This window comes from Salmo salar, chromosome 02, assembly GCF_965601325.2.
Source record: "Salmo salar chromosome 02, fSalSal1, whole genome shotgun sequence".
Classification (NCBI taxonomy): domain Eukaryota; kingdom Metazoa; phylum Chordata; class Actinopteri; order Salmoniformes; family Salmonidae; genus Salmo; species Salmo salar.
The window spans coordinates 83,547,501-83,574,976 of NC_138292.1; the positions used below are offsets into that span (position 1 = coordinate 83,547,501).

Sequence of the window (27,476 nt, forward strand, 5' to 3'; positions counted from 1 at the left end):
CTTCACAGTCCCCAAGTACTGAACAGACTATGGGAGGTGCACAGTACTACATAGAGCCATGACTACATGGAACTCAATTCCACTGGAACTCTACTGACTTATTCCACATTTTGTTACAATATAGCCTTATTCTAAAATGGATTAAATAACACATTTTCCTCAGCAATATACACACAATATCCCATAATGACAAAGTGAAAACAGTTGTTTTTTTTATGTTTGCAAATTTATTAAAAACAAAAAACAAAAATACCTTATTTACATAAGTATTCAGACTCTTTGCTGTGAGACTTGAAATTGAGCTCAGGTGTATCCTGTATCCATTGATCATCCTTGAGATGTTTCTACAACTTGATTGGAGTCCACCTGTGATACATTCAATTGATTGGACATGATTTGGAAAGGCACACACCTGTCTATATAAGGTCCCACAGTTGACAGTGCATTTCAGAGCAAAAACCTAGTCATGAGGTCGAAGGAATTGTCCGTAGAGCTCCGAGACAGGATTGTATCGAGGCACAGATCTGGGAAAGGGTACCAAAAATGTATTCAGTATTGAAGGTCCCAAAGAACACAGTGGCCTCCATCATTCTTAAATGGAAGATGTTTGGAACCACCAAGACTCTTCCTAAAGCTGGCCGCCCGGCTAAACTGAGAAATCGGGGAGAAGGCCCTTGGTCAGGGAGGTAACTATGGACCTGATGGTCACTCTGACAGAGCTCTAGAGTTCCTCTGTGGAGATGGGAGAACCTTCCAGAAGGACAACCATCTCTGCACTACTCCACCAATCAGGCCTTTATGGTAGAGTGTCCAGACGGAAGCCACTCGGTAAAAGGCACATGACAGCCCGCTTGGAGTTTGCCAAAAGGCATTTAAAGATTCTCAAGACCATGAGAAACAAGATTCTCTGGTCTGGTGAAACCAAGATTGAACTATTTGGCCTGAATGCCAAGTGTCAGGTCTGGAGGAAACCTTGCACCATCCCTACGGTGAAGCAAGGTGGTGGACGCAACATGCTGTGGGGATGTTTTTCAGCAGCAGGAACTGGGAAACAAGTCAGGGTTGAGGCAAAAATAAATGGAGCGAAGTACAGAGAGATCCTTGATGAAAACCTGCTCCAGAGCGCTCAGGACCTCAGACTGGGTCGAAGGTTCACCTTCCAACAGAACAATGACCCTAAGCACACAGCCAAGACAAGCAGAAGTGGCTTTGGGACAAATCTCTGAATGTCCTTGAGTGGCCCAGCCAGAGCCCGGACTTGAACCCGATCGAACATCTCTGGAGAGACCTGAAAATAGCTCTGCAGCAACGCTCCCCATCCAACCTGACAGAGCTTGAGAGGATGTGCAGAGAAGAATGAGAGAAACTCCCCAAATACAGGTGTGCCAAGCTTGTAGCGTCATACCCAAGAAGACTTGATGCTGTAATCGCTGCCAAGAGTGCTTCAACAAAGTACTGAGTAAAGGGTCTGAATGATCCCTCCCTCCTCTCTCTCCAACCCCTCTCTCCCTCCCTCTCTCCCTCCCACTCTCTCCTTCCCCTCCCTCTCCCTCTTCTCCCCTCCTCCCCCTTGCTCCCTTTACCTCACGACACCTGACTCTTCAGGTCTAATCTCATTCAGGGTAATTTCCCAGCAGAGCTATCAGCCTTTACCTTATACACTGATACAACAACCACCGTGTGCGTGTGTTTGTGTGTTTGTGTGTGTGTGTTTGTGCATGTGTGTGTTTGTGCATGTGTGTGTTTGTGCGTGTGTTTATGTATGTGTGAGTTTGTGTGTGTGTGTGTTTGTGCGTGTGTGTCTGTGCGTGTGTGTGTGTGTCTGTGCGTGTGTGTGTGCGTGTGTTGTACTGTACATGTTCAGCACCATCTCACTCACTGAATGACACTGTTTTATCTATAAAATCAATTTTATGTCTTAATTTCTCTCCCCCCTTCCCTCCCTCTCTCCCTCGTCTTCATTTTTCTCTCTCCAACTCTCTCTCTCTCTCTCCCTCCCTCTCTCTGTCCTCTACAATAAGAGTGTAAATCAATCGTTGTTGAGGCAGCAGTAGGACGTATATTCAATGTGTGACGCTCTCTGTTCTTATTAGTCAAACCTTTCATTACTCTCTAAACCTTTAATTCCCTCACTATCCTCTAGTCTTCCTGTCTCCATTCCTTCCCTCACTATCCTCTAGTCTTCCTGTCTCCATTCCTTCCCTCACTGCCCTCTAGTCTTCCTGTCTCCATTCCTTCCCTCACTGCCCTCTAGTCTTCCTGTCTCCATTCCTTCCCTTACTGCCCTCTAGTCTTCCTGTCTCCATTCCTTCCCTTACTGCCCTCTAGTCTTCCTGTCTCCATTCCTTCCCTCACTGCCCTCTAGTCTTCCTGTCTTCATTCCTTCTCTCACTGCCCTCTAGTCTTCCTGTCTCCATTCCTTCCCTCACTGCCCTCTAGTCTTCCTGTCTCCATTCCTTCCCTTACTGCCCTCTAGTCTTCCTGTCTCCATTCCTTCCCTCACTGCCCTCTAGTCTTCCTGTCTCCATTCCTTCTCTCACTGCCCTCTAGTCTTCCTGTCTTCATTCCTTCCCTCACTCCTCTTGGCTGCTCCTCTGATCTCTTCCCTGTTCCTGCAGCGTGAAGTCTCTCTCTCGCTCTCCCTCCCTCTCGCCTCCCTCCCTCCCTCCATCTCTCTCTCCCCCCTCTGTCTCTCTGTCTCGCTCCCCCTCTCTCTCTCTCTCTCTCTGTAACAGAGGAACACTCCAGATGTTTCATTAAGTCCCAGGCCCCTAGACTCATTTCACAAACACTGCTAAACACACACTACACACAGAGCCCCACTGTCCAAACTGACTAACACACAGAGCCCCACTGTCCAAACTGACTAACTATTTCTGACTATTTCTAGCCAGGCAGAGGCTTGGACAGCTGCCACCGCTGCCAACAGGTCCTTCAAAAACACACACACCCCAAAGAGACTGTGTGTGGTGATATGTTTTCCTCTGCTCTGCCAGGCTAACTGCTCTCATGTGGACTCTGTGGGGGTTTCACTGTCCTCCTGGCTAACTGCTATGTGTGTGTGTGTGTGTGTGTGTGTGTGTGAGAGAGAAAGTCAGGATACAGACTGTTTGTCTAAGCACAAGGTGGATGGAAAGAGAGAGGAACATAGAAAGAAATTAAACTAGGATGAGAAAGGGAGAGGAAGAGAGGAGAGAATGGAGGGATGGAAGGTCAGACGCTGTTTCCTGGGATAATACATACCATTCCTTCTATCATCTGCCAGCGTCACAATAATCTCTCCATTATGAAGTATGCACTCATTTCTCCACAACTTTAAAAGCGTTGGAATGGGCTGCAGGATGTTTCCACATACAACTCATTTCCTTTCATATCAATGAAGGGAAGTGAACAAGTGCACGTTTCAGGAGAAAGGAGAGATTATTGGGACGCAACTCAAGTTGTCTGTTCACCACAAGTCTGTGAAAAGCTACGATTAAGCAGGTGAGAGACAATAACACAACACAAAGCACAACACAGTACAAGAGCTTCACTGACTGACCTGTGTACAGCTTCACCGGCTGACCTGTGTACAGCTTCACCGACTGACCTGTGTTCAGCTTCACCGACTGACCTGTGTTCAGCTTCACCGACTGACCTGTGTTCAGCTTCACCGACTGACCTGTGTTCAGCTTCACCGACTGACCTGTGTTCAGCTTCACCGACTGACCTGTGTTCAGCTTCACCGACTGACCTGTGTTCAGCTTCACCGACTGACCTGTGTTCAGCTTCACCGACTGACCTGTGTTCAGCTTCACCGACTGACCTGTGTTCAGCTTCACCGACTGACCTGTGTTCAGCTTCACCGACTGACCTGTGTTCAGCTTCACCGACTGACCTGTGTTCAGCTTCACCGACTGACCTGTGTTCAGCTTCACCGACTGACCTGTGTTCTTCACCGACTGACCTGTGTTCAGCTTCACCGACTGACCTGTGTTCAGCTTCACCGACTGACCTGTGTTCAGGCCTATTAGGTAGATGGATCTCCAGAATAATCCTGATTAGCACTAATCATGTCTGTCTTCAATTAACCCCTCTCTCTCTCTCTCTCTCTCTCTCTCTGTCCTACTCTCTTACTCTCTCCTCTCTCTCTCCATCTCTCTGACACGCTTTCTCTCTCCGACTCCCCCCCCCCTCTCTCTCTCCTACTCTCTCTCCGGATTCACAACTGTCAGTGTCCATGCTAGCTGGGCTAACAACAAATATAGAATTACTGATTCTAGCATTGGATGTGCTTGTGGAAGCAGAACAACCTGTGTCATCGACAGGTGCAGGTGTAGTACCGCTGGTAGTAGCAGGTGTAGTACTGCTGGTAGTAGCAGGTGTAGTACCGCTGGTAGTAGCAGGTGTAGTACCGCTGGTAGTAGCAGGTGTAGTACCGCTGGTAGTAGCAGGTGTAGTACCGCTGGTAGTAGCAGGTGTAGTACCGCTGGTAGTAGCAGGTGTAGTACCGCTGGTAGTAGCAGGTGTAGTACCGCTGGTAGTAGCAGGTGTAGTACTGCTGGTAGTAGCAGGTGTAGTACTGCTGGTAGTAGCAGGTGTAGTACTGCTGGTAGTAGCAGGTGTAGTACTGCTGGTAGTAGCAGGTGTAGTACTGCTGGTAGTAGCAGTACTACCAGTGGAGCTGCTGTGTGTCTCTATGGACGAGGGCCTTACTTTTTTAACCATTTATCCATTTTGAAATCAACAAAGCATGAGAAGACATTGCCTTTGTTCAGGTTCGTTTGTTTATCAATTACGGTGTGCGGGGTGAATACGTGGTCTGTCGGGGTGAATACGTGGTCTGTCGTACCGTAATTTGGTAAAAAGCCAATTTTACATTTGCTCAGTACATTGTTTTTACTGAGGAAATGTACGAGTCTGCTGTTAAAACCTGTTGGGGATAGGGGGCAGTATTTGCACGGCCGAATAAAAAAACGTACCGGATTTAATCTGGTTACTACTCCTGCCCAGTAACTAGAATATGCATATAATTAGTAGATTTGGATAGAAAACACCCTAAAGTTTCTAAAACTGTTTGAATGGTGTCTGTGAGTATAACAGAACTCATATGGCAGTCAAAACCCTGAGACAGGAAATGGAAATCTGATGTGTGGAAATCACTGCAAACCTTTGCCATTGAAACACACAGGGGCTTATTAATCATTTAGCACTTCCTAAGGCTTCCACTAGATGTCGACAGTCTTTACAAAGTGGTTTGAGTGTTCTATGGTACAAACTGACCCAAAGAGAGGCTGTGGAACTTGGTCACAGGGGGAGGGCCATTTACTACTATGACGCGGCCGCCCATGGCTACCCTCCCCTTTCGAAACGTTTAGTAAGAGAATGAAATCGTCCGCCTTGAATATTATTGAAGCTCTGGTTGAAAAAGGCCCTAAAGATTTATTTTTATACAACGTTTGACATGTTTGAACGAACTTAAATATATATATTTTTTGCACAATCGTGACGACAAGTCCCGCGCACTACGGTACATTTTGAGTAGCCTTCGGAACACGCTAACAAGAAGGAACTATTAGGACATAAATTATTAACTTTTTCGAACAAAACTACATTTGTTGTGGACCTGGGATACCTGGAAGTGCCTTCTGATGAAGATAATCAAAGGTAAGGGAATATTTACAATAGTATTTTGATGGTTGATGGTTCCAAGATGGCTCTAACATGTATCGCCTAGCCTATTTTTCTGAGCATACCACGTTGTTTATTGCAAAGTGTGATTTCCCAGTAAAGTTATTTTTAAATCTGGCAAAGCGGTGGCATTCACGAGATGTTAATCTATAATTCTTTGAATGACAATATAAAATTTTAACAATGTTTTCGAATAGTAATTTTGTAAATTGTAGCGCTGATCCACAGGAAGCATTTGAGGGAAAATAGTTTATGAACGTCACGCACCGATGTAAAATGCTGTTTTTATATATAAATATGAACTTTATCGAACAAAAAAATGCATGTATTGTGTAACATGATGTCCTAGGAGTGTCATCTGATGAAGATTGTCAAAGGTTAGTGCTGCATTTAGCTTTGTTTTGGGTATTTGTGATGCATCTAGTTGCTTTGAAAATGGCAGTGTGATTATTTCTGGCTGGGTACTCTCCTAACATAATCTAATGTTTTGCTTTTGCTGTAAAGCCTTTTTGAAATTGGACAACGTGGTTCGATTCAGGAGAGGTGTATCTATAAAACGGTGTAAAATAGTAATATGTTTGAGAAATTGAAGTTATAGCATTTATGAGGTTTTATATTTCGCGCGACGCGATTCCACTGGCTGTTGACTAGGGTGGGACGCCCAGAGGTTAACAATAATGCAGAGGATTTTCTCAAGGTTGCTGTTGAAGCATATCCCACAGTAGTTATTGGGGTCACATTTGTATCCACTTTTGTGGATTGGGGTATTCTCTCTCTTAATTCAATTTCAATTAAAGAGCCTTCATTGGCATGGGAAAGATACAGTTGAAGTCGGAAGTTTACATACACCTTAGCCAAATACATTTCAACTCAGTTCTTCACAATTCCTGACATTTAACGCTAGTACAAATTCCCTGTCTTACATCAGTTAGGATCACCACTTTATTTTAAGAATGTGAAATGTCAGAATAATAGTAGAGAATGATTTATTTCAGCTTTTATTTCTTTCATCACATTCCCAGTGGGTCAGAAGTTTACATACACTCAATTAGTATTTGGTAGCATTGCCTTTAAATTGTTGAACTTGAGTCAAATGTTTCAGGTAGCCTTCCACAAGCTTCCCACAATAAGTTGAGTGAATTTTGGCTCATTTGTCCTGACAGAGCTGGTGTAACTGAGTGAGGTTTGTAGGCCTCCTTGCTCACACACGCTTTTCAGTTCTGCCCACAAGTTTTTTATAGGATTGAGGTCAGGGCTTTGTGATGGCCACTCCAATACCTTGACTTTGTTGTCCTTAAGCCATTTTGCCACAACTTGAGAAGTATGCTTGGGGTCATTGTCCATTTGGAAGACCCATGTGCAACCAAGCTTTAACTTCCTGACTGACGTCTTGAGATGTTGCTTCAATATATCCACATAATTTTCCTACCTCATGATGCCACCTATTTTGTGAAGTGCACCAGTCCCTCCTGCAGCAAAGCACCCCAACAACATGATGCTGCCACTCCCGTGCTTCTTTTCCTCCAAACATAACGATGGTCATTATAGCCAAACAGTTCTATTTTTGTTACATCAGACCAGAGGACATTTCTCCAAAAAGTACAATCTTTGTCCCCATGTGCAGTTGCAAACCGTAGTCTGGCTTTTTATGCACAAAGTAGATGTCCTAACGGACTTGCCAAAACTATAGTTTGTTAACAAGAAGTTTGTGGAGTGGTTGAAAAACAAGTTTTAATGACTCCAACCAAAGTGTATGTAAACTTCCAACTTCAACTGTATGTTTACTTTGGCAGACCACGTGAAATAGATAATAAACAAAAGTGAAATAAACAATTAAAAACGTACAGTAAACATTACACATTACAAAAGAATAAAGACATTTCAAATGTCATATTATGTCTCTCTCTGTCTCTCGCTCTCCGTCTCACTCCCCCTCTCTCACTTCCTGAGGTTAAGCAGCTAGGTTACTGATCGACGTCAGTGTGTGTGTGGCAGGTAATTAATAGTGTGATTATTGTATAATTAGAATATCTAACAGCAAGAGATGAGAAGACATTCTATCACTCTGATAACACACACACACACACTCACTGACACTGTCTTGTAAAATCTTTCTCAGGTTGACTATCTCCCTCCTCTCTCCTCTCTCCCTCCTCTCTTTCCCTCTCTTCCTCCTCTCTCTATCCCTCCTCTCTCTCTCTCTCCTCTCGCTATCCCTCTTCACTCTTTCTCTCTCCTCTCTCTGTCCCTCCTCTCTCTCCCTCCTCTCTCTCTCTCCCTCCTCTCCTCTCACTATCCCTCCCCTCTCTCTCTCTCTCTCTCTCGCTCTCTCCCCCTCTCCCTCCTTTCTGTCCCTACTCTCTCTCTATCCCTCCTATCTCTCTCTCCCTCCTCTCTCTCTCCTCTCACTATCCCTCCCCTGTCTCTCTTCCTCTATCCCTCCTTTCTGTCCCTACTCTCTCTCTATCCCTCCTCTCTCTCTCCCTCCCCTCTCTCTGTCACTGAGTCGGAGTGATGGGACCAGACAGCTGCTGCAGAGCAGACAGACAGAAGTAGATGAGACAGGGGAAGAGAGTCCCCCACACACACACACACACACACACACACACACACACACACACACACACACACACACACACACACACACACACACACACACACACACACACACACACACACACACACACACACACACACACACACACACACACACACACACACACACACACACACACACACACACACACACACACACACACACACACACACACACACACACACACAGGAGAGAGAGATTTATTGTGGGGAGAAACAAGAAAGGGAATGTTGAGGAGTTCTGTACTGAGAGAGTGAGAAGAGATTAAAGGAGAAGAGGAAGAAGGATCAGCAAGATAAAACACCACCCCCTACAACAAGACAGATACCACCCCCTACAACAAGACAGATACCACCCCCTACAACAAGACAGATAACACCCCCTACAACAAGACAGATAACACCCCCTACAACAAGACAGATAACACCCCCTACAACAAGACAGATAACACCCCCTACAACAAGACAGATAACACCCCCTACAACAAGACAGATAACACCCCCTACAACAAGACAGATAACACCCCCTACAACAAGACAGATAACACCCCCTACAACAAGACAGACACCACCTCCTACAACAAGACAGACACCACCTCCTACAACAAGACAGACACCACCTCCTACAACAAGACAGACACCACCTCCTACAACAAGACAGACACCACCTCTTACAACAAGGCAGACACCTCCTACAACAAGACAGACACCTCCTACAACAAGACAGACAATACCTCTTACATCAAGACAGACAACACCTTCTACAACAAGACAGAGAAAAAGGAACCAAAGTGAGTATAGGTCAAAGTGAAAAATGATTACGAGAGGAGAAGAACGAGAGAGAGATAAAAAAGGAGGCGAGGAAGAGAAAGGGGAGGAGGGTTAGAAGGGTGAACCGCCTGTTACAATATCAACACAATCAGTTATTTTCCGCTACATTAAAAGACCAAAGAAGCAATTCAATTAACTGGCCGAGGGGGAGAGAGGGAGAAGGAGTGAGAGGGGGATGGAGAAAGAGGGGGAAGGCAAATTGAGAAATGGCGAGTTCAAGCAGTCATCAAAAGGAAAAGCTTCCTTTCTTTCTTGTTTCTTTTTCTATTATTAAAAAGATGAAACAGTAAGTGATTGGATTCAAATCACAAAACACTATGTACTCTACTGCTGCTAGCTAGGACTGCTAGGGCTCTGATACTACGTCCTGCTAGCTAGGACTGCTAGGGCTCTGACACTATGTCCTGCTAGCTAGGACTGCTAGGGCTCTGACACTACGTCCTGCTAGCTAGGACTGCTAGGGCTCTGACACTACGTCCTGCTAGCTAGGACCGCTAGGGCTCTGACACTACGTCCTGCTAGCTAGGACCGCTAGGGCTCTGACACTACGTCCTGCTAGCTAGGACCGCTAGGGCTCTGACACTACGTCCTGCTAGCTAGGACCGCTAGGGCTCTGACACTACGTCCTGCTAGCTAGGACCGCTAGGGCTCTGACACTACGTCCTGCTAGCTAGGACCGCTAGGGCTCTGACACTACGTCCTGCTAGCTAGGACCGCTAGGGCTCTGACACTATGTTCTGCTAGCTAGGACCGCTAGGGCTCTGACACTATGTTCTGCTGCTAGCTAGGACTGCTAGGGCTCTGACACTATGTTCTGCTGCTAGCTAGGACCGCTAGGGCTCTGACACTATGTCCTGCTAGCTAGGACCGCTAGGGCTCTGACACTATGTTCTGCTGCTAGCTAGGACCGCTAGGGCTCTGACACTATGTTCTGCTGCTAGCTAGGACCGCTAGGGCTCTGACACTATGTTCTGCTGCTAGCTAGGACCGCTAGGGCTCTGACACTATGTTCTGCTGCTAGCTAGGACTGCTAGGGCTCTGACACTATGTCCTGCTGCTAGCTAGGACTGCTAGGGCTCTGACACTATGTCCTGCTAGCTAGGACTGCTAGGGCTCTGACACTATGTCCTGCTAGCTAGGACTGCTAGGGCTCTGATACTATGTCCTGCTAGCTAGGACTGCTAGGGCTCTGACACTATGTCCTGCTAGCTAGGACTGCTAGGGCTCTGACACTATGTCCTGCTAGCTAGGACTGCTAGGCCTCTGACACTATGTCCTGCTAGCTAGGACTGCTAGGCCTCTGACACTATGTCCTGCTAGCTAGGACTGCTAGGCCTCTGACACTATGTCCTGCTAGCTAGGACTGCTAGAGCTCTGACACTATGTCCTGCTAGCTAGGACTGCTAGGGCTCTGACACTATGTCCTGCTAGCTAGGACTGCTAGGGCTCTGACACTATGTCCTGCTAGCTAGGACTGCTAGAGCTCTGACACTATGTCCTGCTAGCTAGGACTGCTAGGGCTCTGACACTATGTCCTGCTAGCTAGGACCGCTAGGGCTCTGACACTATGTCCTGCTAGCTAGGACTGCTAGGGCTCTGACACTAGGTGTACCAAATGTAACTATTCAATGTCCCTCAGGCTATGGCAGGCAAATACATATTTGTCTACAAGAGGAGCTGTTGCTCCTTTGCCCATGAATATTTTTAGTTTTTCATCTGGGTTTAATAACCTAACATTTGGAAGACATTTTGTAAATCTTTGAATAATGAATCTCTTAATGACTTTCTCTCTCTCTCTCTCCGTATGAACACATCTGCTCACAAACTTCAGAAAGTGAGAAACCTCCTGCTGTTCCTGCTCCCTTTCTCGAACCGAAAGGTTGCTAGATTGAATCCCCAAGCCGACTACGTGAAAAATCTGCTGATCTGCTGTTGAGCAAGGCACTAATTGCTCCAGGGTTGCCGTTAACAATGGATGATCCCTGGCCGTGCCTCCACTCTCTGAGGGTGTCTCAGGGAGAGAGGGAGGGGGGATATGTAAAAAAACACATTTCTATTTCACACCAAACATTTATACATGTGTGAAACATGCGTGTGAGTAATGAATCCCTCTTCCTGTTAAAACAGTGTTGGACAAATGAAGAGGAATTCCTTCCCATAACTCTGTACCAATTTTTTTGATTTTAAAGGAGCGTGATCAACACCGGGAGAGAGAGGGAGGGAGAGTTGAGGGGGAAAGAGGGAGAGAGAGAGAAATAGGGAGAGTGGAGGGGGAAAGAGGGAAAGAGGGAGAGCAAGAGAGAGTGGAGGGGGAAAGAGAGAAAGAGAGAGAGAGAGAGAGAGAGAGAGAGAGAGTGGAGGGGGAAAGAGGGAAAGAGGGAGAGAGAGAGGGAGGGAGTATGGAGGGAGAAAGCGAGAGAGAGGGAGGGAGTGTGGAGGGGGAAGAGGGAAAGAGAGAAAGAGGGAGAGAATGAGAGAGAGAGAGAGAGAAGGGGAGGGAGAGTGGAAGTGGAGAGGGGGAGAGAGAGAGGGAGGAAGAGTTGAGGGGGAAAGAGGGAGAGACAGAGAAAGAATAAGAGTAGAGGGGGAAAGAAGGAAAGTGGAGGGGGAAAGAGCAAAAGAGGGAGAGAGAGAGGGAGAGTGGAGGGGGAAAGAGGGAGAGAGAGAGAGAGAGAGAGAGAGAGAGTGGAGGGGGAAAGAGGGGAGAGAGAGAAAGAGGGAAAGTGGAGGGGGAAAGAGGGAGAGGGAGGGAGAGTGGAGGGGGAAAGAGGGAGAGGGAGGGAGAGTGGAGGGGGAAAGAGGGAGAGGGAGGGAGAGTGGAGGGGGAAAGAGGGAAAGAGAGAGAGAGAGAGAGAGACAGGGAGGGAGAGTGGATGGGGAAAGAGAGAGAGCGAGAGAGAGAGGGGGGAGGGAGAGAGAGAAAGAAGAAGAGTGGAGGGGGAAATAGAGAGAGAGAGAGTGAAGGGGGAAAGAGGGAAAGAGAGAGAAAGAGGGGGAGAGAGAGGGGGAGGGAGAGTGGACGGGGAAAGAGGGAGAGAGAGAAAGAAGAAGAGTGGAGAGGGAAAGAGAGAGAGAGAGAGAGAGGAGGGGGAAAGAGAGAGAGAGAAGGAGAGTGGAAGGGGAAAGAGGGGGAGAGAGAGGGAGGAAGAGTTAAGGGGGAAAGAGAGAGGGAGAGTGGAGGGGGAAGAGGGAGAAAGACACAGATAGGGAGGAAGAGGGAGAGGGAGAGACAGAGGCAGGTCGTGTTAAGACAAGTGAGGTGTGAAGAAGAAAGGTGTAAATTGTTCTTTTCTGGGAGAAATCACAGACGGTGTCAACACACAGACACACACAGTCACACAGACTCACACAGACACAGCACAAGACACAGCACAAGACACAGCACAAGACAGGAAATATCACAAAACAGCTTCAATGGAGAAAATGTGCCACCCTAGGATTCTGATTTTGGCCTCTGATTAACTGTCGAAGGTTTTGCAGATGTAGATTTTGACCGCTGATTAAGACTAGTACCGCCTGGTCTTTCAGTATATCAGTACCCGTTAACACTAGTACTGCCTGGCCTTTCAGTATATCAGTACCCGTTAACACTAGTACCGCCTGGCCTTTCAGTATATCAGTACCCGTTAACACTAGTACCGCCTGGCCTTTCAGTATATCAGTACCCGTTAACACTAGTACCGCCTGGTCTTTCAGTATATCAGTACCCGTTAACACTAGTACTGCCTGGCCTTTCAGTATATCAGTACCCGTTAACACTAGTACCGCCTGGCCTTTCAGTATATCAGTACCCGTTAACACTAGTACTGCCTGGCCTTTCAGTATATCAGTACCCGTTAACACTAGTACCGCCTGGCCTTTCAGTATATCAGTACCCGTTAACACTAGTACCGCCTGGCCTTTCAGTATATCTGTACCCGTTAACACTAGTACCGCCTGGCCTTTCAGTATATCAGTACCCGCTAGTCAACATTGCCGGTCATCCCTTTTAGCATACACATCAGATGCACATCCACCTGCAAGGTGCGAAAACACGCTTGATAAATAAATGCTTTATAAATGCTTGATAAATAAAGTATGAATAAATGTTTGTTAAATAAATAATAAATAAATGCTTGAAAAATAAATGCTTGATAAATAAATGATAAATAAATGCTTGATAAATAAATGCTTGATAAATAAATGATAGATGCTTGATAAATAAAGTATGAATAAATGTTTGTTAAATAAATAATAAATAAATGCTTGAAAAATAAATGCTTGATAAATAAATGATAAATAAATGCTTGATAAATAAATGCTTGATAAATAAATGATAAATGAATGCTTGATAAATAAATGATAAATGCTTGATAAATAAAGACTTGACAAATAGTGCATCAACTATTGTAAAGAATTAATTGCATTAAGAAATATTTATGGAAATAAATACATTTAAAAAATGAATGACAATAGTTATTTGTTTAGAGTGAAGGATATGTTTTATATAATTCTACAAAGTCCAAGAAAAAACGTAAGCCTATTTTAATTTCCCTTAGAACTAAAACATTACAGTGTAATCCATTTCATTAAATGTATTTGTACAGTTGATTAGTATCAGAGTTATTGTAATAAATAAAGTCCAGTTACAGCTGCAGTAAAAGGTTATTAACTATCTAATAAATTATATGCAGCTCAGGCCTCCAGCTATGCATTTGGTTTGCGAACTTTCAAGCTAAGTGTCTAGCTTAAAAGAGCCAGCTTCCTGATTACAGCAGAGACAATCAATCCACTCAAGCTACCTGATAACAGCAGAGACAATCAACCCCCTCCAGCATCTTGATTACAGCAGAGACAAATAACCCCCTCTAGCTTCTTGATTACAGCAGAGACAATGAACTCCCTCCTGGTGTGAGTGTGAGTAGCCTTTTGAGATAGTTGTATAACTGTATGAACTGGGTTGTCTGGCCTTGCAATGAAGTTATGTTGGATACGGCCCAACCCTGCTATTAACAATGTTAGAAAGTGGATACGGCCCAACCCTGCTATTAACAATATTAGAATGTGGATACGGCCCAACCCTGCTACTAACAATGTTAGAATGTGGATACGGCCCAACCCTGCTACTAACAATGTTAGACTGTGGATACGGCCCAACCCTGCTACTAACAATGTTAGACTGTGGATACGGCCCAACCCTGCTACTAACAATGTTAGACTGTGGATACGGCCCAACCCTGCTACTAACAATATGTTACTGAATCACATTCAGACCACAAAGTGTTGACCTCTGATTCTTCATTGAGTTCTTTTTTTACCTGACTAACATGGTGAATAGAAAATGTTGTGTTTTGACCATTATTTGAGCATTACTAGAACATTGTGGTTTAAGTTAGTAGTGGTACTCACACTCTGTTGCTGGGGATTATCTTGTGACCGTCTCTGTACCAGGTGACCTGCGGTCTCGGGAAGCAGCTGACGGTTGGAGTGTTCAGGACCGCAGCTCGACCAACACTGACCGTACGACGCTGCTGCTCACCAGAAAAGATACCCATGACTAGAGAGAGAGAGAGAGATAAAGAGAGAGAGATCAAGAGAGAGAGCGATAAAGAGAGAGATGCAGAGATAAAGAGAGATGCAGAGATAAAGAGAGAGCGAGAGCGATAGAGAGATAGAGATAAAGAGAGAGAGAGCGATAGAGAGAGAGAGATAGAGATAAAGAGAGAGAAATATAAAGAGAGAGAGAAAGAGGTGTGTGTGTGTACTTACAGGCGACCTGCAACTCAGCTCTCCTCTGTAACAGGGCTCCCATTCTGTTCCTGACCACACACTGATACACCCCAGCATCTGACCTCCTGACCTCTGGGATAACATACCTAGAGAGAGAGAGAGGACTGGGTGAAACACCACAGTGTCATTACCTCTGGGATAACATACCTAGAGAGAGAGAGAGGACTGGGTGAAACACCACAGTGTCATTACCTCTGGGATAACATACCTAGAGAGAGAGAGGACTGGGTGAAATACCACAGTGTGCCATTACAGCAGCAAGATGTGTGACCTGTTACCACAAGAAAAGGGCAACCAGTGAAGGACAAACACCATTGTAAATACAACCTATATTTATATGTATTTATTTATTTATTTATTTATTATTATTATTATTTAACTATTTGGACATCGTGACAACACTGTATATAGACATAATATGACATTTGACGTGGAACTTTTGTAAGTGTAACGTTTACTGTTCATTTTTATTGTTTATTTCACTTTTGTTTTTTTATGTACTTCACTTGCTTTGGCAATGTTAACATATGTTTCCCATGACAATAAAGCCCTTTAAATTGAATTGAGAGAGGGAGAGAGAGAGGGAGGGAGAGAGGGAGGGAGAGAGATAAAGACAGAGAGAGAGAGAGAGAGAGAGAGAGAGAGACGAGAAAGAGGTATAATCTACAGGAAGAGAGAATTATACTCTACAGTTAGGAGGGAGTTATAGTGTATTGTGTTGTGAGGGGAGAGAGAGAAATAGAGGGAGAGGAGAGAGAAATAGGTGAAACAGACTGGAAGGATGATGTGTATGACCTTGGAGGAGACAGACATAAAGAGAAAGAGAAGAGAGGAAGAGGAGAGAGGAAGAGGAGAGACTGTGTGAACTGTACTCCTAAAGAGGGACAGATGGGGAGGCGGAGGTGTGTACGTGTGTGTCTGTGGTGTGTGTGTGTGTGTGTGTGTGTGTGTCTACTGCCCGATGCCAGGTTGCCCATTAGAGTGGCACTCTAATGGGCAACCTGGCATTAAAACCCCATTACACCCAACCTGGATGAAACACACACCAAAACACACCGACACACACACACCAACAAACACACACACAGCCAAACACACACACAGCCAAATATTCCAGCCAGCATGTCCTTGTGATGTTGTCAACAACAGACACAGTGATGTATCAGCTTCAGACTGGAGCATCACTGGAGGAACAGCATCTCTACTGCCAGTTCATTAAATCATTACACTGCTGTTGAACTGGGCTGTTGTGGCCATACGTTCACACATTGTCACTTCTATCCTAAAACTGTCTAACTTACTATCCTAACATTGTCAAACTAACTCTATTCTAACATTGTCCAACTAACTATATCATAACATTATCTAACTAACTCTAACCTAACATTGTCAAACTAACATAGTCATAATATTGTCAAACTAACTATATTCTAACATTGTCTAACTAACATAGTCATAATATTTTGTAACTAATTCTAACCTAACATTGTAAAACTAACATAGTCATAATATTATCTAACTAACTCTAACCTAACATTGTCAAACTAACATAGTCATAATATTTTGAAACTAACTCTATGTTAAAATGGTCAATCTAAAGCCATCCTTAATTCCCAAATAGGTCCTCTTACATCCCCAAACAGATATTTTCTAAACATTTCCAACACAATTTGGGCCTTAACTTTGAAAAGTCCTGAAATCAGCCGTGACATCATAATATACCCAGCGTCATTGTGTTGTTGTTCTAACGTCCGATACAGAATACCACTTACCATCTCAATCAATACATGGCTACAAACTGCTGGGTCATTCCCCCGCAGAAACAGAGAGAAATGGTGTGTGTGCATTCTCTTTCTATCTCTCTCTCTCTCTCTCCCTCTCTCTCTCCCTCTCTCTCTCTGTCTGTCCCTCTCCCCTCCCTCCATCTCTCTCTCTCTCTTCATCTCTTGCTCTCTCATCTCTCGCTCCATCTCTCTCTCTTTGTGTATGTTCCATACTCTATGGGTGAGCGATGTAAAAAGCAGTAATGTATCACAGCACGATTGGAGCGAGGGAAGCTTAGTCAACAACACCCAGACCTCGTGGTGGTCCTATCGATCCCCCAACCCTCCTGTAGTGTAAATGAGAGAGGGAAGCTAAGTCAACAACACCCAGACCTCGTGGTGGTCCTATCGATCACCCAGCTCTACTGTAGTGTAAATGAGAGAGGGAAGCTTAGTCAACAACACCCAGACCTCGTGGTGGTCCTATCGATCACCCAGCCCTACTGTAGTGTAAATGAGAGAGGGAAGCTTAGTCAACAACACCCAGACCTCGTGGTGGTCCTATCGATCACCCAGCCCTACTGTAGTGTAAATGAGAGAGGGAAGCTTAGTCAACAACACCCAGACCTCGTGGTGGTCCTATCGATCACCCAGCCCTACTGTAGTGTAAATGAGAGAGGGAAGCTTAGTCAACAACACCCAGACCTCGTGGTGGTCCTATCGATCACCCAGCCCTACTGTAGTGTAAATGAGAGAGGGAAGCTTAGTCAACAACACCCAGACCTCGTGGTGGTCCTATCGATCACCCAGCCCTACTGTAGTGTAAATGAGAGAGGGAAGCTTAGTCAACAACACCCAGACCTCGTGGTGGTCCTATCGATCACCCAGCTCTACTGTAGTGTAAATGAGAGAGGGAAGCTTAGTCAACAACACCCAGACCTCGTGGTGGTCCTATCGATCACCCAGCCCTACTGTAGTGTAAATGAGAGAGGGAAGCTTAGTCAACAAAACCCAGACCTCGCTGGAGTTGAAGAGTTAGTCTTTGAGTGCAGTGGTGTGTGTCTGTCTGTATGTGTGAGTGCAGGCAGGAGTGTGTCTGGAATTATGTTTGTCTTAGACTTTGTTCTAGCAGCAGTTATTGCCCTGCATCTGCCTACCTTCGCCTTTTAACACATTGTCTCGTCTCATGTCAACACTCCATGAGGAAAGAGATAAAAGCTCAGAGTGTGTGAGAGCTGAGACAGACAGGAGAGTGTTCATATATATAGATATTATTATACATCCCACAACACATTATATATATATATATAGAAATATCTTCATGTATATATTATTATCTGACAGATCATGTTTACCACTCCGGGGAGAGGGGAAGACAGGAGGATGACATGGAGAGTACAGGATGAATGCTGACTGCTGATATACACACTACCACAGACATCTGAGTCAATCATGCACATTGACATCAGACAAAAGTTGCTCTCAAGTTTCTCAAGTTAGTAAAATAAAGTATGAAGAAGACATTTACGGGTAGAGAGAGTCATATTATATATACAGTGGGGGAAAAAAGTATTTGATCCCCTGCTGATTTTGTACATTTGCCCACTGACAAAGAAAGGATCAGTCTATAATTTTAATGGTAGGTTTATTTGAACAGTGAGAGACAGAATAACAACAAAAATATCCAGAAAAACGCATGTCAGAAATGTTATAAATTGATTGATTGATTGCTTCTGTGGAGAGGTGTCTTTTTTACAGGTAACAAGCTGCGGTTAGGAGCACTCCCTTTAAGAGTGTGCTCCTAATCTCAGCTCGTTACCTGTATAAAAGACACCTGGAGCCAGAAATCCTTCTGATTTGAGAGGGGGTCAAATACTTATTTCCCCCATTAAAATGCAAATCATTTTATAACATTTTTGACATGTGTTTTTCTGGATATTTTTGTTGTTATTCTGTCTCTCACTGTTCAAATAAACCTACCATTAAAATTATAGACTGATCATTTCTTTGTAATTGGGAAAACGAACAAAATCAGCAGGGGATCAAATACTTTTTTCCCCCACTGTAGGCATATTAAATGTTGGTATATTAAATATATAGGTATATTATATATTGGCATATTAAATATATAGGTATATTATATATAGGCTTATTAAATATAGGTATATTATGTATAGGTTTATTATATATAGGTATATTATATATAGGCAAATTAAATATAGGCAAATTATATATAGGCAAATTATATATAGGTATATTATATATGGGCATATTATATATAGGTATATTATATATAAGTATATTAAATATATAGGCATATTATAGATAGGCATATTATAGATAGGTATATTAATAGAGAGAGGTATATTATATATAGGTATATCTATAGAGAGGTATATTATATATAGGTATATCTATAGAGAGAGGTATATCATATATAGGTATATCTATAGAGAGAGGTATATCATATATAGGTATATCTACATCTGTAGTGGAGAGAAGGAGGTAGAGAGAGGTATGTTATATATAGGTATATTTATATAGAGAGTTATATTATATATAGGTATATCTATAGAGAGGTATGTTATATATAGGTATATTTGTAGAGAGAGGTATATTATATATAGGTATATCTATAGAGAGGTTATATTATATATAGGTATATCTATAGAGAGAGGTATATTATATATAGGTATATCTATAGAGAGAGGTATATCATATATAGGTATATCTATAGAGAGAGGTATATCATATATAGGTATATCTACATCTGTAGTGGAGAGAAGGAGGTAGAGAGAGGTATGTTATATATAGGTATATTTATATAGAGAGTTATATTATATATAGGTAAATCTATAGAGAGGTATATTATATATAGGTATATTTGTAGAGAGAGGTATATTATATATAGGTATATCTATAGAGAGGTTATATTATATATAGGTATATCTATAGAGAGAGGTATATCATATATAGGTATATCTACATCTGTAGTGGAGAGAAGGAGGTAGAGAGAGGTATGTTATATATAGGTATATTTATATAGAGAGTTATATTATATATAGGTATATCTATAGAGAGAGGTATATTATATATAGTGTGGCAAACCTCTTCAAAGTTAGGAGCGTTTGTCACAAATTAAGTGGGAAACTGTCACCAAAGTCAGCCCAGAATGAAAGTTCTTTCGAACATGACAGTACCTGTGTGTTTGTTTCGCTGTCCTGGTCCACCCAGGCCGCAGGTAAGGTCAAGGATAGCAGGGTTCGGTACACAAATCTGGTTCTCGGTAGGTCCAGGTCTAAACGCCAACAGGTAAGTCCAAAACAGTCCAGCTCGTACACGGTAAATCCAGCCAATGTAGATTGTCTCTTTCTCTATGGTTCATAGATCCTTCCCGCCCTCTCTCTCTCTTCCTGGTTTTTCTTGACCTTTTATCTGTGGGTCGGCTCCACCTTCTGAGGGTTCCCCTTGCTTCTGGGAATTGTAGTTTTGGCAGTCGACCATTTTGTGATCTGTAGTTCTGATCGGGGTGGCCATTTTAGTGATCGGGCAGAGCCCGTTTATTAGTTCTTCCCTCACATATCTGCCATTTATCACTCGACCCCCTTCTTTGCCACACCTCTCCCCCCCTAGATCCGACCCCCTAGGTCGGGCTACCGCAGCAAAATATGCGTGCATGCGGGATAACCCATCCACATTTCCCATTTCCTTTCCTGCTCTGTGTTTCAAGTCAAAGTGAAACGGTTGGAGACTCAAAAACCACCGCATCCCCCGAGCGTTCTTCTCTTTAGCCCTATGCATCCAGGTGAGTGGTGCATGGTCACTGATGAGGGTGAAGTGGCGCCCCAGCAGGTAGTATTTCAGGCTTTCCAGAGCCCACTTTACTGCCAGCGCCTCTTTCTCAACAACTGAGTAGTTGGTTTCCCGTGGTTCCAGCTTCCTGCTTAAAAACAGGATGGGGTGTTCCACCCCTTCTACCTCTTGGGACAGCACTGCTCCCAAGCCGACCTCTGAAGCATCCGTCTGAACCACAAACTCTCTCTCAAAGTCTGGTACCACCAGCACTGGATTACAGCAGAGGGCCTCCTGTAATGTCCTAAATGCTTTGGTGGCCCTTTCATCCCACTTGACCATGTTTGGCCCTCTGGCTCTGGTCATGTCGGTGAGTGGGGCGGCCACTGTGGCATAACTTGGGATGAACTTCCGGTAGTACCCGGTCAGCCCTAGGAAGGCTCGAACCTGCTTCTTATTTACTGGTTTCGGCCATTCTCTAATTGCCTCCACCTTCTTACGTTGGGGTTTGATTAATCCTCTTCCCACTGTGTATCCCAGATACTCAGTTTCCTCTAACCCCACATAACACTTGGCAGGGTTCGCTGTGAGCCCTGCCTTTCTAAGGGCGTCTAACACTGCCTGTACCCGGGGTAAGTGGGATTCCCAATCTGGGCTGTAGATCCCCACGTCATCTAAATAAGCTGCGGCGTATGCTTGGTGCGGTTTTAGGACCTTGTCCATGAGCCGTTGAAAGGTGGCTGGGGCCCCGTGTAGGCCGAATGGCATGACGGTGTATTGAAACAAACCGACAGCAAAGGCTGTCTTTTCTTTGGCCCTGGGGGTCAGAGGAATTTGCCAGTACCCTTTTGTCAGGTCCAGGGTCGTAATGTACCGAGCTTTACCAATTTTCTCCAGTAGTTCGTCTACTCTGGGCATGGGGTAGGCATCAAACTTGGAGATTTCATTGACCTTCCGAAAGTCGTTACAGAACCGCAAAGACCCATCGGGCTTGGAGACCATCACAATTGGGCTAGACCACTCACTATGTGACTCTTCGATCACTCCAGCTGTCAACATTTTCTCCGTCTCTGCTCTAATCGCTGCCTGTCGAGCCTCGGGTACCCGATATGGCCTCATGCTCACTTTTCTCCCTGGTAGGGAAACGATATCATGAGCTGTAACCTCAGTTCGGCCGGGTACCTCTGAAAACACATCTCTGTTTTTCTGGATCAGGGTCTTTACTTCCTGTACTTGTGCTGGGGACAAAGTAGGTGAAATATTTACTTCGGCTGTCTCCTGAGTGTGTGTGGGGTACGTGACCATTAGTGTTTCTCTCTCTCTCCATGCTCTCCGTCCGTCTGTGGATGGTAAACCGATGTCCTCAACTGTTTCACCTGCCACAATTTACAAAGGTCCGCCATAAGGCGGGACATAAAGGGGGTCCCCTGGTCAGTAAGGATCTCCTTTGGGACCCCGACCCTGGTGAACAATAGCACTAGTTCCTTGGCGATATTTTTGGAAGCCATTGTCCGAAGGGGAATGGCTTCTGGGTAGCGAGTGGCATAATCTAGAATGACCAGAATGTATTGGTGCCCTCTGGCAGATTTGGGTAGTGGGCCCACTATATCCATCGCTATCCTCTCAAATGGCGTTTCGATTATGGGGAGTGGCACTAACGGGCTTCTAAACGCTGGTCGGGGAGCTGTTACCTGGCACTCCAGGCACTCTCCACAATGCCGAGCCACTTCAGCCTGAATTCCTGGCCAGTAAAACCTCCTTACAATCCGGTCTGTGCCCATGAGCTAGATGTGCCCATGAGCTAGATCCAGTACTGTCTTCCTGTACCGGGTGGGGACCAACCACTGTTCCACCACATCAACCCCTATTTTTGAGACTGTACACCAAACCATTTTTCATGATGAAGTGGGGAAAACTATTAGGCATCATCCTATAATTTATGGGAGTACCATCTACGACCTGCACGTCTGCTCTGGCTTGCTGCAGGGTTGGATCCTGGTGTTGGGCCGTCCCGAAATTAGTCATGGACCCTGCCAGATCTGCTGGTTCTAGATAGTCATCCTCTGGATTCAGATCGACCCCAGCCCCACTAGTACTGGGCTGTTCATTATCAACGAGGTTTGCCACTTCATCCTCATCCTCCCCTACTAGTACCTGTGAGGTTGGCCCCTGGGAGACCTCTTTACTTGGGCTTGGTTGAAGGCCCCATGCTTCTTCCTGCTTGGTCAGGGTTGTTGGCTTCTCAAATATGCCATTCTTTTGGCCTAACTTCGCAAAGTTAGGAAAGTATCTACCCAATATTACATCATATGGCATCTTTGGGACCACGCCGACCTCATAATCCAGCAGACTGTCCTCTGTTTGTATGCTCACTAAGGCTGTGGGGTACAGACGGGTATCCCCATGAATGCACGTAACACTGATATCCTGACTTGTATCCAGTTTATGCGTCGGCACTAGGTTTGCAACGACCAGGGTTAGCATACTGCCGGAATCCAGTAGTGCTTCAACCTCTTTCCCTTCAACCTTCACCCTGCACATATGTTTGTTTCTTGATCTTTCAAGTACAGTGGTTACCACGGGACATGCATACCATATCTCATCTTTTTCACCGAGGTTACATTGCATTGGTTCTTCTTTAATAGGGCAGTAGGCTGCAATATGTCCCGGTCGATTACAATTGTAACAGATAATAGGGTTTCGGGGGGGAGACCTCCTCGACCCCCAGTCCCGGTTTCCGTTTTTTCCCTTAGTGTCTCGGCCCGATTCTGATTCTTTCCTCATGGCCCCACGCTGCTCTCCTCCCCCTCCACCTGTTGGGACAGTCTTACCCTGTCCGCTGGTTTGCCCAGGCCTGGGGAATGGGAATCTTTCCTCCTGCGCCTGCTCAGCTGTTCCTGCCGTACAATACCGTTCAACCAGGCCCACGAGATGGTCGGCGGAAAGTACATCGTTCTGGCCAACCCATCGTCGCACTTCTTGGGGTAGACCTCGCTGAAACTGGTTGAGTACGATGGTCTCGACGACCTCGGCGGACGAACGGGTCTCCGGTCGCAACCATTTCCGTGCCAGGTGAATCAAGTCGAACATCTGTGTTCGGGGGGGTTGTCCCGGTCTGTAGGACCACTGGTGGAAGCGGTGTGCCCTCACGGTATCAGTCACTCCCAGTCTAGTCAGAATCTCTCCCTTTAGTTTATCGTAATCCTGTGCATCCTTCAACTCCAGGTCGAAATATGATTTTTGAGCGTCCCCTGCCAGGTATGGTGCCAGAAGCCCTGCCCATTCTTCTTTCGGCCACTTCTCCCTCTCTGCCGTCCTTTCGAAGGTGGTAAGATATGCTTCCACATCATCTTGCGCTGTCATTTTTTGAAGAAAATGATTGGCCCACCTTTGGGTATTTACAGCTGGTAACTGAGCCCCAATTTGGTCCGCTAGCACCTTTAGGCCTTCTCTTAACCTCTATGGGCTAGGTGGGACGCTAGCGTGCCACCCGTGGTGCACTCCATCAACAGCAGGTGCATTTCAAGAGCGGCAAATTTGAATCCAAATAAATGTCAAAATTCAAATTTTTCAAACATACAACTATTTTACACCCTTTGAAAGATAAACATCTCCTTAATCTAACCACGTTTTACGATTTCAAAAAGGTTTTACGGCGAAAGCATAAATTTAGAGTATGTTAGGACAGTACATTTACAAGAGTTGTGTGTAATGTTTTGTCAATTCAAAGACAGGGTCACCAAAACCATAAAACCAGCTAAAATGATGCACTAACCTTTTACAATCTCCATCAGATGACACTCCTAGGACATTATGTTAGACAATGCATGCATTTTTAGTTCTATCAAGTTCATATTTATATCCAAAAACAGCGTTTTACTATGGCATTGATGTTGAGGAAATCGTTTCCCTCCAATAACCGGCAGTCAAGTCAGCGTCACAAATTAAATAATTAAAATTAGAAAACATTGGTAAAATATTATATTGTCATTTAAAGAATTATAGATTTACATCTCTTGAACGCAATCAACTTGCCAGATTTAAAAATAACCTTACTGGGAAATCACACTTTGCAATAATCTGAGCACTGCGCCCAGAAAAATACGCGTTGCGATACAGACTAGACGTCATGTTGGGGAGATCTAAAATCGAAAATACTATGTAAATAATCCATTACCTTTGATTCTCTTCATCAGATGTCACTTCCAGGTATCACAGGTCCATAACGAATGTAGTTTTGTTCAAAAAAGCTCATCATTTATGTCCAAAAATCTCCGTCTTCTTAGCACATGATCTAAGCCAGCCGGACTTCTCGTCATGAACGAGGGGAAAAAATATATTTACGTTCGTTCAAACATGTCAAACGTTGTATAGCATAAATCATTAGGGCCTTTTTTAACCAGAACATGAATAATATTCAAGGTGGACGAATGCATACTCTTTTATAACGTATTGGAACGAGGGTACCCAACATGAACTCGCGCGCCAGGTGTCTAATGGGCCATCATCGTTCCATGGCTCTTGTTCGGTCAGATCTCCCTCCAGAAGACTCAAAACACTTTGTAAAGGCTGGTGACATCTAGTGGAAGCAATAGGAAGTGCCAAAATATTCCTCAGCCCCTGTGTTTTTCAATGGGATAGGTTTAAAGGTAATACAACACATCAGGTATCCACTTCCTGTCAGAAAATGTCTCAGGGTTTTGCCTGCCAAATGAGTTCTGTTATACTCACAGACACCATTCAAACAGTTTTAGAAAATTTAGGGTGTTTTCTATCCATATGTAATAAGTATATGCATATTCTAGTTACTGGGTAGGAGTGGTAACCAGATTAAATCGGGTATGTTTTTTTATCCAGCCGTGTCAATACTGCCCCCTAGTCCTAACAGGTTAACTCCCGGGTGTTTCTCTCTTGCTCTTCTCTGAGCAGCTGGTTGGTGCAGTGCTGGACCTGTAACGTGTCCTGATACATTCGCATTGCATCCTGATGAGCTATTTGTTGAGCTCTAGTTGCCTCATGTTGGGCGGCCGCCGCCGCTTGTAACAGGGCCTGTATGGCTCCCTCCATACTAATTTTCCTGAAAAAAACTGTCCTAACCAAACAAAGCCAAAAAAAAAATTCAAATAAACCTGACTCCCCTTTGGAGTGCTAACTAAACTTTATTTAAAAAAAAAAAAATGTTCCTACCTAACCAGCAGTATAGTTAATCTACTACCCACATTCTCCACCACGTGTGGCAAACCTCTTCAAAGTTAGGAGCGTTTGTCACAAATTAAGTGGGAAACTGTCACCAAAGTCAGCCCAGAATGAAAGTTCTTTCGAACATGACAGTACCTGTGTGTTTGTTTCGCTGTCCTGGTCCACCCAGGCCGCAGGTAAGGTCAAGGATAGCAGGGTTCGGTACACAAATCTGGTTCTCGGTAGGTCCAGGTCTAAACGCCAACAGGTAAGTCCAAAACAGTCCAGCTCGTACACGGTAAATCCAGCCAATGTAGATTGTCTCTTTCTCTATGGTTCATAGATCCTTCCCGCCCTCTCTCTCTCTTCCTGGTTTTTCTTGACCTTTTATCTGTGGGTCGGCTCCACCTTCTGAGGGTTCCCCTTGCTTCTGGGAATTGTAGTTTTGGCAGTCGACCATTTTGTGATCTGTAGTTCTGATCGGGGTGGCCATTTTAGTGATCGGGCAGAGCCCGTTTATTAGTTCTGCCCTCACATATCTGCCATTTATCACTCGACCCCCTTCTTTGCCACAATAGGTATATCTATAGAGAAAGGTATATTATAAATAGGTATATATATTGAGAAAACTATATTATATATAGGTATATCTATTGAGAAAAGTATATTATATATAGGTATATTAATAGAGAGAGGCATATTATATATAGGTATATCTATAGAGAGGTATATTATCTATAGGTATATTTGTAGAGAGAGGTATATTATATATAGGTATATTTATAGAGAGAGGTATGATATATATAGGTATATCTATAGAGAGGTATATTATCTATAGGTATATTTGTAGAGAGAGGTATATTATATATAGGTATATTTATAGAGAGAGGTATATTATATATAGGTATATCCATAGAGAGAGGTATATTATATATAGGTATATTTACAGAGAGAGGTATGTATAGCTAGAGGTATAGTATATATAGGTATATCTACATCTATAGTCGAGAGAAGGTGGTAGAGAGAGGTATATTATATTTAGGTATATTAATATAGAGAGGTATATTACATAAAGGTATATCTATAGAGAGAGGTATATTATATATAGGTATATCTATAGAGAGAGTTATATTATATATTGGTATATTTCTAGAGAGAGGTATATTATATTTAGGTAATTTAATATAGAGAGGTATATTATATAAAGGTATATCTAAAGAGAGAGGTATATTATATATAAGTATATCTATAGAGAAAGGTATAGTATATATAGGTATATCTATAGAGAGAGGTATATTATATATAGGTATATTTATAGAGAGACTGTCACGTCCTGACCAGCAGATGGAGCTGGTGTAGTAGTTTGGGGGTCAGGACGTGGCAGTCTTGTGTGTGTCTTGTGACTCCTGATCAGGAACAGCTGGGAATCGTTGTTCCTGATTGGGAGTCATATATGTAGGAGTTGTTTGTCACTGGGGTTTGTGGGTGGTTGTTTTGCACTGCGTTTGTTAGCCTGCAAACTGTTGCTGTCGTGTTATTGGTTTCCTGTGGATGCCTTACTTGAGTCTATTAAAGTATGAGTATTCACAGTCTCGCTGCGCCTTGGTCCTCTTCTCTCCAGTACGACATTTTCAAGGATGAGTACGACTTATTTTATGACAGAACCACCCACCAACACAGGACCAAGCAGCGGAAGAAGGCTGGCGAGGTAAGGGAGACCGAGAGGCACCCCCAATAATTTTTTAGGGGGGGGCACAAGGGGAGTTTTGCGGGGCAAGAATGGAGCCCCAGGCCAGCTCCCCACACTAGCATGGAGGTGCGTGTTCACAATCTGGTACGCCCAGTACCAGCACCACGCACCAGGCTTCAAGTGCGTGA

At 44.2% G+C, this 27,476-nt stretch overlaps 1 protein-coding gene across 1 annotated transcript in view; it reads right to left on the reverse strand.

Annotated features, from left to right (window-relative positions):
* The window catches only part of LOC106594732 (protein sidekick-1), a 414,915-nt gene that overhangs the window by 199,969 nt on the left and 187,470 nt on the right, over positions 1–27,476 (reverse strand). Inside the window, exons 3-4 of the mRNA XM_082969524.1 lie at positions 14,845–14,951; positions 14,485–14,632 (exon numbers count right to left, since the gene is read on the reverse strand). Of these exons, the coding sequence (XP_082825650.1) occupies positions 14,485–14,632; positions 14,845–14,951 (255 nt within the window). The remainder of the gene's footprint in view (positions 1–14,484; positions 14,633–14,844; positions 14,952–27,476) is intronic.